The sequence below is a fragment of the Saxophila tyrrhenica genome (assembly GCF_035928015.1).
Source record: "Saxophila tyrrhenica strain CCFEE 5935 chromosome Unknown scaffold_32, whole genome shotgun sequence".
NCBI lineage: Eukaryota > Fungi > Ascomycota > Dothideomycetes > Mycosphaerellales > Extremaceae > Saxophila > Saxophila tyrrhenica.
Window position 1 is genome coordinate 69,452 of NW_027041764.1, and position 10,653 is coordinate 80,104.

Here is a 10,653-nt window from a genome sequence, read left to right on the forward strand (position 1 = left end):
TTGGGTAAAATGCCATCCCCAGACCAGGTCTTCAGCAAGGGTTGGCATTTATGCTGGACAGTCCTCCGTACTATTCACGCGTTTTCCCACGACTCACATCGATAGTGCTTTGGAGTCCTCCGAGGCAAATGTGATGATAATGCATTGAGCCATAAGGAACCCCCGATCACATCTAGGAACTGGCCAGAGGCGGGCATAGCTGAGCAAGGGCAGTGTCTCACCAAGCAATTTGGTTGGGCAAAGAAAGGGCTGACAGGCTGATAGCCATGGTCCACTGAGACTCGAGTACGGCTCAGTGCCGGGTTACAGCAAGGCTGAAAACCTTCGGGGCGAACAGCTGCCAGGCGGTGGTCTGGTCGTCATCGGCCTGGGGCGGGAGTGGTATAGTCTGGGGATCTTAAGGCACGATTGAGCATGGGTGGCTGGCGAGTAGACTGTGGGACGGAGGAACGCGTGCGTTAGGTTAAGAGCCTTCGCGCAAGCTCGGGAGATGCTGGTGGAGCTGCCCCTGTAGATGGATTGAGATTTGAGGGCCAGGTCCCCCAGGGCTGCGAGAGACTGCGAGAAGCACGCGTACATTTTTGTGTGGCATTCCACATTGCGAGCAGCGTTCACAAATTGCCGGCATCCGAATCACCGCTCACTCGACAAGGCTCCCACGTCTGATCCTTGCGTCGATCAGGTCCTGCGTTTGGCTTGTCTGCCGGCAGGACCGTGGGGTCTCATCAACGGCGAGATCCTCATGGTAACGAGTTGCAAGCGGCGTTCGTCCAAGAGTGTACGGAATGGACTGAGTGTGAACCGCCAGGAGCCCATAAGGCTAGAGCAGTGGTAGAACGACGTCTGAAGAGGTGCCACCAAGCCTCGGAAAGTGAATGTTAATCTTGCGTAGCTTCCCATTGGATGACATTGGCAAACACTAGCGGATGCTTGGCTTGGCAGTGAACATTCACTTGCGGCACAAAAGTGAAGTGCGAAAAGAGTCCCGTCACGGGAGAAAGACGGAATGTGACTGTAAGTGTGGTTTTTTGATTGGTCTATGTCAGCGGGATCTAATGGGTGTTCAGAACGGCGAAGCACTCATCCGCACAACTGCTCGGAGACGGCGAGCTGCTTCGAAGAGACGCAGATGTGCTTGGGACTGACCAGCCCGAGCAGCCCCTTTGGCTTGCCTGAGCGGTTCGCTGTATGACCTAGTCGTCCCGCGGCTTCTCCTGTTGGAGCAGCAAATTTCGAGCAGGTGCAATCGTCAGTCGCTGCAATGGCAGCACTTCAAAGCTGAATCGAACGCCTGCTTGGACTTCGGCCCCACTAGGACGTCGACAGAACAACCGCCTGCCACGGTTTCAGGCGCACCTCCCCGCCTTCTACAATCGGATCTCGGCTTTCAGCAGGAGGATAGTTGCTGATCCAGTCGTTTATCTTGCCGAACTCTGGCACTCGGGTGTATGTAATAGTCTCTTGAGAGAAGTTCATGAGCACAATCACCTTCTCGGATTGGTACTCCTTCGTATAGGCGTAGACACGCTCGTCATCGGGCGACAACAGCGTGTAGATACCGTACGTCTGGATTGATGGTCAGCTGCAGCGGGCGGAAGAGAGAAGAGAAGAACTCACACAGGCAAGATGGGCCTTCCTGAACTGTATCATCTTCTTCCAGAACTGATGTACGCTTCCATCCTCTTTGAGCTGCTTCGCGACATTCCATTCGGTAAAGTCCTCGTTGACTCTCATCCACGTCTTGTCTGCGCTCGAGAATCCGGCCTGTTTAGAACCATCCCACTGCATCGGACTTCTGGCATGGTCTCGAGCTTTCCTCTGCACGTTGTTCCAGATGTCGGACATGTCTGGGTCTTGAGTGTTCTGCTTCTGCCGGCGCGCTTCGAGCTCCTCGTGGTAGTATGCCTGCGAAGCAATGTCCTCATATTCCTCGATGCCCCAGGAGGGTGGCAGGTTGGCCTGTCCGATTTCTTCGCCTTGGTATACGAAAAGTGTTCCTGAGAGCGTGCACTGCAGTGCGGCGAGGCATTTGGCGGATAGCGTTCGGAGTTCTGCGGTTGATGTGTCGCCGAAGCGTGACACAGAACGGGCGACATCATGGTTCTGCAGCAAGGGGTGGATATTAGCACAGCAGCAGAGAATTGGGTTGACTGCGACTTCATGACTGTCTTGGCTGCGTGGTATGCTTACCTCAAGGTATATGCTGTTCCACCCACCACGCTCTTGCATGCCAACCTGCCATCTCGAAGTAATGGCCTTAAACTCAGGCAGAGTGTACTCTTTGTACACAATAGGAGGATAGCCGTCCACTTCTTGCTGCTCGAACTGGAAGATCATTTGTAGCTCCTTATTCTGCGGCAGCACATACGGCACCAAGACATCGAAATCATGATGTGTAAAGGGCGTCTCCCCGACAGTTATGAAGTTTGAGTATTTCGACAGTACCTCACGATGCATCTCTTGCAGGAACTCGTGAATGCGAGGGCCATTCGCACAATGCTCATAGGGCCACTGGAACTTCTCGTTCGGGTCCTGGATGCTGGCATTAGGGAGACCCGGAACTTTCGAGATCAGGTTGATGACGTCCATGCGGAAACCATCTGCACCGCGGTCTAGCCACCATTTCATGATGTCCTTGTACACAGCCTGACGTAGAGCCTTCGTCTCCCAATTCAGATCGGGCTGTTCCTTTGCGTACAAGTGGAGATAGTACTCCCCCGTCGTCTCGTCCCATTGCCATGCGCTTCCGTTCGAGAACTCTTCGCGCCAGTTGTTGGGAGGCTGCCTCTCACCGTTGCTGTCATAACGGGGTGGTCGCCAGAAATACCAGTCTCGGAATGGGTTGTCTTTGCTCTTCCGAGACTCGAGAAACCAGTCATGCTGGTCAGAGGTGTGGTTGACGACAAGGTCCATGACAAGTTTCATGCCACGCTTATGACATTCGGAAATAAGCTCATCCACATCTTCAAGCGTGCCAAATTGTGGGTTAATCTCCTGGAAAGACGAGATGTCGTAGCCATTGTCCACGAAAGGAGATTTGAAGATTGGAGATAGCCATATTGCGTCCTGAGTAGTTCTCTCAATCAGCGTTTGTTGTCTTCAGGTCTCGGGCCAGCACATACAACTCCCAGATCCTTCAAATAATCTAGCTTCGAAATCATGCCCCTAATGTCGCCGATTCCGTCGCCATTCGAGTCGCAGAACGATGCCGGATATACTTGGTAGACTATGCATTCTTTATAATGAGCTCTCTCCTGGTAATGTGCGGGAACCGAGGGAGTAGGAGCCATCTTTGCATTCAGTTTGATGGGTGAAAGGTACGTACGTTCTGCGTCCAGGCCTTCCTCAAATTTTCATCCATGGTAGACTTGCTCGGTCGCTCCATCTCACGAGTCAGAATGCGGGCCAGACGGTCCACGTGGATTTTAGTTTGTCGAAACATGGAGATCTCCATTGGATGATCGGTTATCTTGACTCTCGGTCGTCAAATGCCGTTCCACCCGTTCTCGAGCTGTTTGATAGCTGGCCGAGATTGTCAAGATACCTACGCAGGTGGTGGCAAGTTTCGGTGTCTTCCGGTTGCAGTAAGGTCCCTTGGAGAAGTAGGCCGTATATATTCTTGTCATCACCGTCATCAGCATTCCTTCCCTACTGCATTCATAGCATCCTCCTCTGAACGACGCCATGGAGAAGACAAACGACTCGGCCGCTGCGGCAATGGAGCCATCCCGGACGCACGACGACAATGACCGTAAAGTCGAACACACGAACAACAACAAGGTCGAAGCAGCTGAAGCCCAAGTCGCTACAGCCAAGGAGCATGGCTTAACGCTCACGCAAGCCCTCAAGGCTTACCCAAAGGCTATCGGATGGAGTATCCTTCTCTCGTCCGCCGTCGTGATGGAAGGCTACGACACTATACTTGTGAGTGCATCTGTCATTCTCGCGTCCGAAAACTGTCTGCTAATGGACGAGATCAGATTGGCTCTTATTTTGGATTTCCATCGTTCAACAACACCTTCGGGAATCAGGTCGTCAACGGAGAACCGTCCATCACTGCACCGTGGCAAAGTGCCGTTGGCAATGGCGCTTACATCGTAAGCAAGATCTCGGACTCTACAGCGAGGGACGATTGCTGATGTCTTTGATCTTGTAGGGAGAGATCTTGGGCCTTCAATTGACCGGTTACTTCGTGGAATGGTACGGCAACAAGAAAGTCATGGCGGGCGCAACGGTGTTGATGATTGCATTTGTACGGACCAGTGTTCACCGCTCGGTCGTAGCTGTTCACTGACGTTCGACAGATCTTTATCTCGTTCTTTGGAGAGACTCTGCCACTGCAACTGGTCGGTCAGATTTTGTGTGGTATCGTAAGTGAAGGAGATGCCGCCAATTGCGGCAGGAAAACCTCGTTCGAGACATCAGCTAACTGAACGATCTTCGCAGCCGTGGGGCGTGTATCAGACAGTCACCACTGTCTATGCCGCTGAAGTACTGCCTCTCAACCTTCGTGGGTACCTGACAAGCTACGTCAACCTATGTACGTTGTCCGCTGTTGATCCGGCTTCAGGAGAGTTATGCTGATATTGATGCAGGCTGGGTAATACATTTTACCAGAAGTCAGACTGTGGTCATTGGCTCACTATCCATCTAGGTCATCGGCCAGTTCATCGCTTCTGGAGTTCTGGTTGGCGTCCAGAACCGGACCGATGAATGGGGTTGGAAAATACGTGAGTTGGCAGATTTCACCACTTTGACAGGCCTTCTGCTTACGACAATGCCACAACTACAGCGTTCGCAATCCAGTGGGTCTGGCCACTGCCAATCATCGCAGTAAGTGCCCCAATCATGAAGAAGTGAGATGTTTGGGACTAACGCCCACTCTAGGTCTGCCTCCTGTGTCCCGAATCGCCAACTTGGCTCGTCTCGCACGACCGCACAGAAGACGCTGTCAAAGCCGTCGGTCGCCTCCAGTCTCCCAACACCGGTGTGGATCTTCCCACTCCCCACGAGACGGTTGCCATGCTCTCGCAGACCGATGCCATCGAAAGGCGTTTGACGTCAGGCGCGGGATATCTCGAGTGCTTCAAGGGCACCAACCTCCGTCGTACAGAGGTCGCCGTCGGCACCTGGGTCACGCAGCAGATGTGTGGTCCCGTCTTGCAAACCTACGCCATCGTCTTCTTCCAACAAGCTGGCATGACCTCGGAGGAGTCCTTCGACATGGGACTTGGCCTCTACGCGATTGCTTTTGTTGGGACACTGCTCTCGTGGCCGATGATCAAGCAGTTCGGTCGGCGACCCATCTTCCTCACAGGCCTAAGCTGTGCTTTTGTCACTCTAATGATAGTCGGCTTTCTATCTCTGGGCGATACGTCGAACAACACCAGCCTTCAATGGGCCATTGGTGCAATGTTGCTGGTCTACACCTTCATCTATGACAGCACCATCGGACCTCTCACATATGTCATCGTCCCGGAAGCGCCGTCCTCCCGTCTCCGACACAAGACGACTGTCCTGGCCCGTAATGCATACAACATCACGTGTATCTGGACCGGTGTCATTACTCCATATATGCTTAATGAGACCGCATGGAACTGGAGGTAAGTTCCCTACTGGGCTATTTGCATGTATGCTTCACATTTGCTAACAGTATACGTCTTTAGTGCCAAATCCGGCTTCTTCTGGGCTGGAAGCACCGCCATCTGTCTGACCTGGGCATTCTTCCGTTTGCCCGAATCGAAGAATGCCACGTTCGCCGAACTCGACCTGCTATACGAGCGTGGAGTGTCTGCACGCAAGTTCAACAAGGAAAGAGAGGCTATCATCGCCGAGGACATGGACTACCACTGAGGCACTGCTGGCTCTGCAAGACAGACCGGCCTTGCATCGATATAAGTTGTGTCATAGAACACATGGACATGTTTTGGATGCTTTTTGATCCATAGCAAATATATACGCACATCTGGAACAAGACGTTGCTCATCGTGACTCATCTTCATCGCGAGAGACGCATTTCAACCATCTCATTGAAGACGGAGCGTCTTCTCACCCCGTCTTCATTCAGCCGAATGCCCTTCAGTTCAGGCACTCATTGTGCCATCCAAGCCATCGTCGAGCTCCTGCAAGATCCAAGACCCAGCGGCCTCATCAATATTGTTCCGCGGCTTGGAAGTCCGCTCATGTTTCCTGCCGCTACTCGGCGTTGCCGGTAGAAGCAGTCATATAACCGCTGTGGCAAACAGCGAGGGCGATCACGGACTACTGCATGATGATTGTCGATCGACAGATAGCCACGTGGAAACTCAAGGAAGTGCGGCGTTCTAGCGTTCCTTCTGATCGGGTTTGGGCTGGCAGTATCGCCACAGATAAGAGTAGTGCTCCTTCGAGTTGAACTTGAGTCTTGAGTCTTGACATCGAGCGAAGTCGGACGTGTCGCTCCTCGGAATGAACCGTTGTAGATGACCCATCTCGTGGAGCGAAGGATTCCCACGTGTGAAATGAAATTCCGCCGCCTTTGACTCCACATTCTGATAAGGAGAACGAGATGGTCTCGTCCCCGGGCTCTCCTCCACGGAACTCCACGCCTCTACCTTCCAGGAACGGAGAACTGGCGAAAGAAACGATCGGCAAGACTCCGTGGGATCTTTCGACAGACAACTCTCAGTCTGAAGCCGAACAGCGGCAAACGTCGGGACCGGAGCCTGGGAGATGTCGTCGTGCTTTCATGATGTATCGCAATGCAAGACCTCCAATGGTGCAGCAAGTCTTGACACGGACTCCAGACAGACGTCTGGCAAAGAAATCCTTCGAATCTCGAGAGTCGACCAAGATGACATGTCTTCAATTGTATCAGATACCTGTCTAGCAGCCATAGAAAACGCCACCGATGATTTCATTCGCATATATCCACAATACTCAAAGCCAGCCATCGCTCTAAAGCTCATCATGCGTGTCCGGCTCATCATCACCATAATCCGGCATGCCGCCCGCACCACCAGCGTTCAATTTGCTCGTGATCGGGTACGCGACATCGCTCAGCTTCTGGCTCTGCTCTTCAAAGTCCTCCGCGGTGGCGGTCTGTCCATTCTCCTCCAGCCAGTCCTGCGCCTCCTTGACAGCCTCCTGGAGCGTCTCCTTGTCGTCCTCATCGATCTTGCCGCCGAGGCCGTCGTCATCGCTGAGCTGGTTCTTGAGGCTGTACGAGTAGTTTTCAAGCTTGTTGCGGGCTTCGATGCGCTCGCGGGTGGCCTTGTCCTCGTCGGCGTATTTCTCAGCTTCCTCGACCATGCGCTCGATTTCTTCGGCGCTGAGGCGGCCCTTGTCGTTTGTGATGGTAATGCCGTCGCTCTTGCCGGTGCCCTTGTCGCCGGCGCTGACCTTTAGCACGCCATTGGCGTCGAGCTCGAATGTCACTTCGATTTGAGGTTGACCGCGAGGCGCTGGTGGAATGCCGGAGAGCTCGAATTTGCCGAGAAGATTGTTGTCTTTCGTCATTGAGCGTTCGCCTTCGAAGACTTGAATCAAAACCACGGGCTGGTTGTCGGCCGCGGTCGAAAAGATCTGGGACTTCTTGGTAGGAATGGTCGTGCCACGCTTGATAAGATGGGTCATGACACCGCCGGTAGTCTCGATTCCAAGAGTAAGAGGGTTGACGTCCATCAGGACGACGTCCTTGGCCTGGGAAGATGTTAGCTGCAGTTCGTGCGACGCTCTCAAGAACGCTACTCACCTCCTCCTCTCCGGACAGAACGCCACCCTGCACAGCTGCGCCGTAAGCGACAGCCTCATCCGGGTTGATACCCTTGCTAGCCTTCTTGCCAAAGTACTCCTCAAGCATGCTCTGCACCTTCGGAATACGAGTAGAACCACCAACAAGAACGATGTCGTCAATATCAACCTTCTTAAGCTTGGCATCCTTGAGCACCTGCTCAACCGGCTTGAGGGTCTTCTTGAACAGATCGTTGTTCAGCTCCTCAAACTTGGCCCGGGTCAAGCTCTCGGAGAAGTCGTTGCCCTCGTGGAAAGCCTCGATTTCGATCTTGGTGCTCATCTGGCTGGAAAGCGTTCGCTTGGCCTTCTCGACCTCGCGCTTCAGCTTACCCATCGTCTTCGCGTTCTTGGTGATGTCGGTGTCGTGCTTCTTGTTGTAAGACTTGACAAAGTAGTCCATCACACGAGCGTCAAAGTCCTCACCACCCAAGTGGGTGTCACCGGCGGTGGAAAGAACCTCGAAAACACCCTGGTCGACAGTCAAGACCGAAACATCGAAAGTACCACCACCGAGATCGTAGACCACGATCTGGCGCTCCTTGTCCGTCTTGTCAAGGCCGTAGGCGAGGGCGGCTGCGGTTGGCTCGTTGACCACGCGCATCACGTTGAGACCGGCGATCGTGCCCGCATCCTTGGTAGCGGCACGTTGAGCGTCGTTGAAATAGGCTGGTACAGTAACGACTGCGTTGACAACCTTCTCGCCCAGATATGACTCGGCGATTTCTCTCATCTTGCCCAAGATCATAGAAGACACTTCCTCGGGGGTGAATGTCTTGTCCTCGCTGCGGTGAACATCAGCCTCACGCCTCTAGCGATCATCCTATGCACCGACTTACCCAGACACCTCAACCCGCACACGTGGCTGATCGTTCTTGTTCACAACCTTGAACGGGAAGTGCTTGATATCCCTCTGAACATCCTTGTCGTTGAACTTCCGCCCAATCACTCTCTTGATATCGAAGATTGTCCGGTGTGGGTTCGATGCGTATTGATTCTTTGCTGCGTCTCCGACCAACCGCTCTTCATCGTTCCATGCAACCCAGGATGGTGTTATTCGGTTACCCTGGTCGTTGACAAGAATTTCCACTTTGCCTCCTCTCATAATACCAACACAGGAGTAGGTCGTTCCGAGATCGATACCGATGACTGCAGATACCACTGTTAGCTTTGCTCTTCGAAGAATTCCTACTAGTTTGTGCAGACGCCCGAGACCCACCAGGGCCTTGGACAAGATGGAGGTCGTCGAACGTGTTCCCACAAAGGGGCATATCAGGGGGTTGATCCGACGTCCCCACACGCTCATGACAGTCCTCGGGCCCAAAAGTAGAATGAGGAGGATATGTATACGCACCTGGTCCTGACACCTGGTTGTCCTTGATCGGCTCTTGTACATTTTCCGCCGCGTGAGCTGAAGGAATCATTCCCATGAAAAGCATAGGCGCCACCAGGATGGCGCAGATGTAGAAGGCCGTCATCCATGGGGAGATGGTCCTGGGGGCCGGCTGGCTCCTACTTCGTGAAAATCTCGCCATCGTTGTAGTTCTGGCTGTTATCGGTCGTGTCCTCGCTGTCGACTCGAGGCGGTCCAAGTGCGCCAGAAGACCGTCAAGGCCTGTTGAGAGAATGAAGGAGAGATGTGTTAGACGAAGAACACAACACGAGGTGTCTCCGAATAAAAGGTGTGGTAAAGGCCACTTAATGCTTTCTCTCAAAAAAGACAGCTTTCACTTCTTGGCAGGGTCGAGTTGAATGTGCCCAATCACATGCCACTTCCGCCGCTCAAAGCAACTATTTTTTGACCTCACCTCCTTCCTTTCAGCCGCCACACAACTTCAGATCCGTGGTAACTTGGTTCTAGAGATGACCACAAGCTGTATGAGTTCTCGATGCTTTTGCGTTCTAGAGGCACCGCAATTACACCGAGAGTCAGTCGTTGCTGCTGCTCAGAGATTGCCATGCCAGCTTTGCTCTTCCGAACAACGTTGTTTCCGGTACGCATTGGGGTTGATCGGATAGCAGAGACTGTGTACCGAAAGATTTCGCAATCAAGTCCAATTTCCTTCTCCGCGAGATGATCGCCTACTATCAAGCTTGCTGTAAGGTTCCTTTCTCCCCACTGGCTTTGGAGAGCTGCTTGGTCTTCGTACCTCATTCCCCCCTTTGAGCCTCTTAACACCCCTACGAACACTGTGCGGATTCAGTTCGGCACTCCGTACCCTGACGTCCTGTTCACATAATCTTCGAGCAGGTCCAAATGCGGCAAAAGCTGACAAGCCAGGGTCGCAAAGGCTGCGGGCGGGAGCGCTCGTGGCATGATCGCATCCAGGTGTATTGATGACTGCTGACACGAGGCTGTATTCGCTGTGCATGCTACCTTTCCCAAAAGCAAAACATCTAGAACGCCATCGCTAATTCCACGTTCCGCTTCGTCACAATGCCAACAAAGCTCATGCAAACATATCATCGTACTCGCCATCCTCCTCATCCTTCGGCGGTGGTGGCGGTTTCTTCTTGATCATCTGCTGTCGGTCCAGCGGACACGTTGGGTTCAGCTTCAGCCACGGATGTATGCACTCGAGATCGAAGATATGGTCTTTGTGGCACGGCAACTGCACGACCAGTGGATGGGAGTCTGCCATAGTGTTAGGTTGTCTGTGGATTTGGTGGACGACGATATAACATACCCTCAAGAAACGGTCTCGAACAGATAGGACAACTCATATCCTCCTTCAAGCTCTTCTTCGGCACCCGCTCCAACTGCTCAATGAACTCGTCACTCACGCCCTCCACTTCCGTCGGCGGGTGCTCCGCGCTCTCCATCAAAGACTGAACCAGTTGTCCTAATAGCTCATCGTGACTGTTCCGTGGCACAGCAGCACC

The 10,653-nt window shown here is 53.2% G+C and overlaps 4 protein-coding genes across 4 annotated transcripts; 1 reads left to right on the top strand and 3 right to left on the bottom strand.

The window, feature by feature from the left end:
* Positions 1-1,311: 1,311 nt before the first annotated feature.
* LTR77_011139 (uncharacterized protein) lies at positions 1,312-3,290 on the bottom strand (the record flags this gene model as incomplete). Its single annotated transcript, XM_064808351.1, has 4 exons — positions 1,312-1,566; positions 1,618-2,103; positions 2,191-3,066; positions 3,123-3,290. 4 exons carry the CDS (start codon positions 3,288-3,290, stop codon positions 1,312-1,314), a joined length of 1,785 nt encoding a protein of 594 aa, XP_064653494.1.
* Positions 3,291-3,684: 394 nt separating this feature from the next.
* Positions 3,685-5,853, top strand: LTR77_011140 (uncharacterized protein; the record flags this gene model as incomplete). The annotated part of the gene is made up of 8 exons (XM_064808352.1): positions 3,685-3,924; positions 3,981-4,097; positions 4,157-4,252; positions 4,305-4,370; positions 4,655-4,730; positions 4,793-4,833; positions 4,888-5,603; positions 5,667-5,853. The coding sequence occupies 8 exons, from the start codon at positions 3,685-3,687 to the stop codon at positions 5,851-5,853; spliced, it is 1,539 nt and encodes a 512-aa protein (XP_064653495.1).
* A 1,083-nt stretch (positions 5,854-6,936) lies between these two features.
* Positions 6,937-9,305, bottom strand: KAR2 (ATPase with role in protein import into the ER; the record flags this gene model as incomplete). Its single annotated transcript, XM_064808353.1, has 4 exons — positions 6,937-7,680; positions 7,733-8,555; positions 8,610-8,919; positions 9,125-9,305. The coding sequence occupies 4 exons, from the start codon at positions 9,303-9,305 to the stop codon at positions 6,937-6,939; spliced, it is 2,058 nt and encodes a 685-aa protein (XP_064653496.1).
* Positions 9,306-10,220: 915 nt separating this feature from the next.
* LTR77_011142 (uncharacterized protein) lies at positions 10,221-10,593 on the bottom strand (the record flags this gene model as incomplete). Its single annotated transcript, XM_064808354.1, has 2 exons — positions 10,221-10,405; positions 10,458-10,593. The coding sequence occupies 2 exons, from the start codon at positions 10,591-10,593 to the stop codon at positions 10,221-10,223; spliced, it is 321 nt and encodes a 106-aa protein (XP_064653497.1).
* Positions 10,594-10,653: the final 60 nt, after the last annotated feature.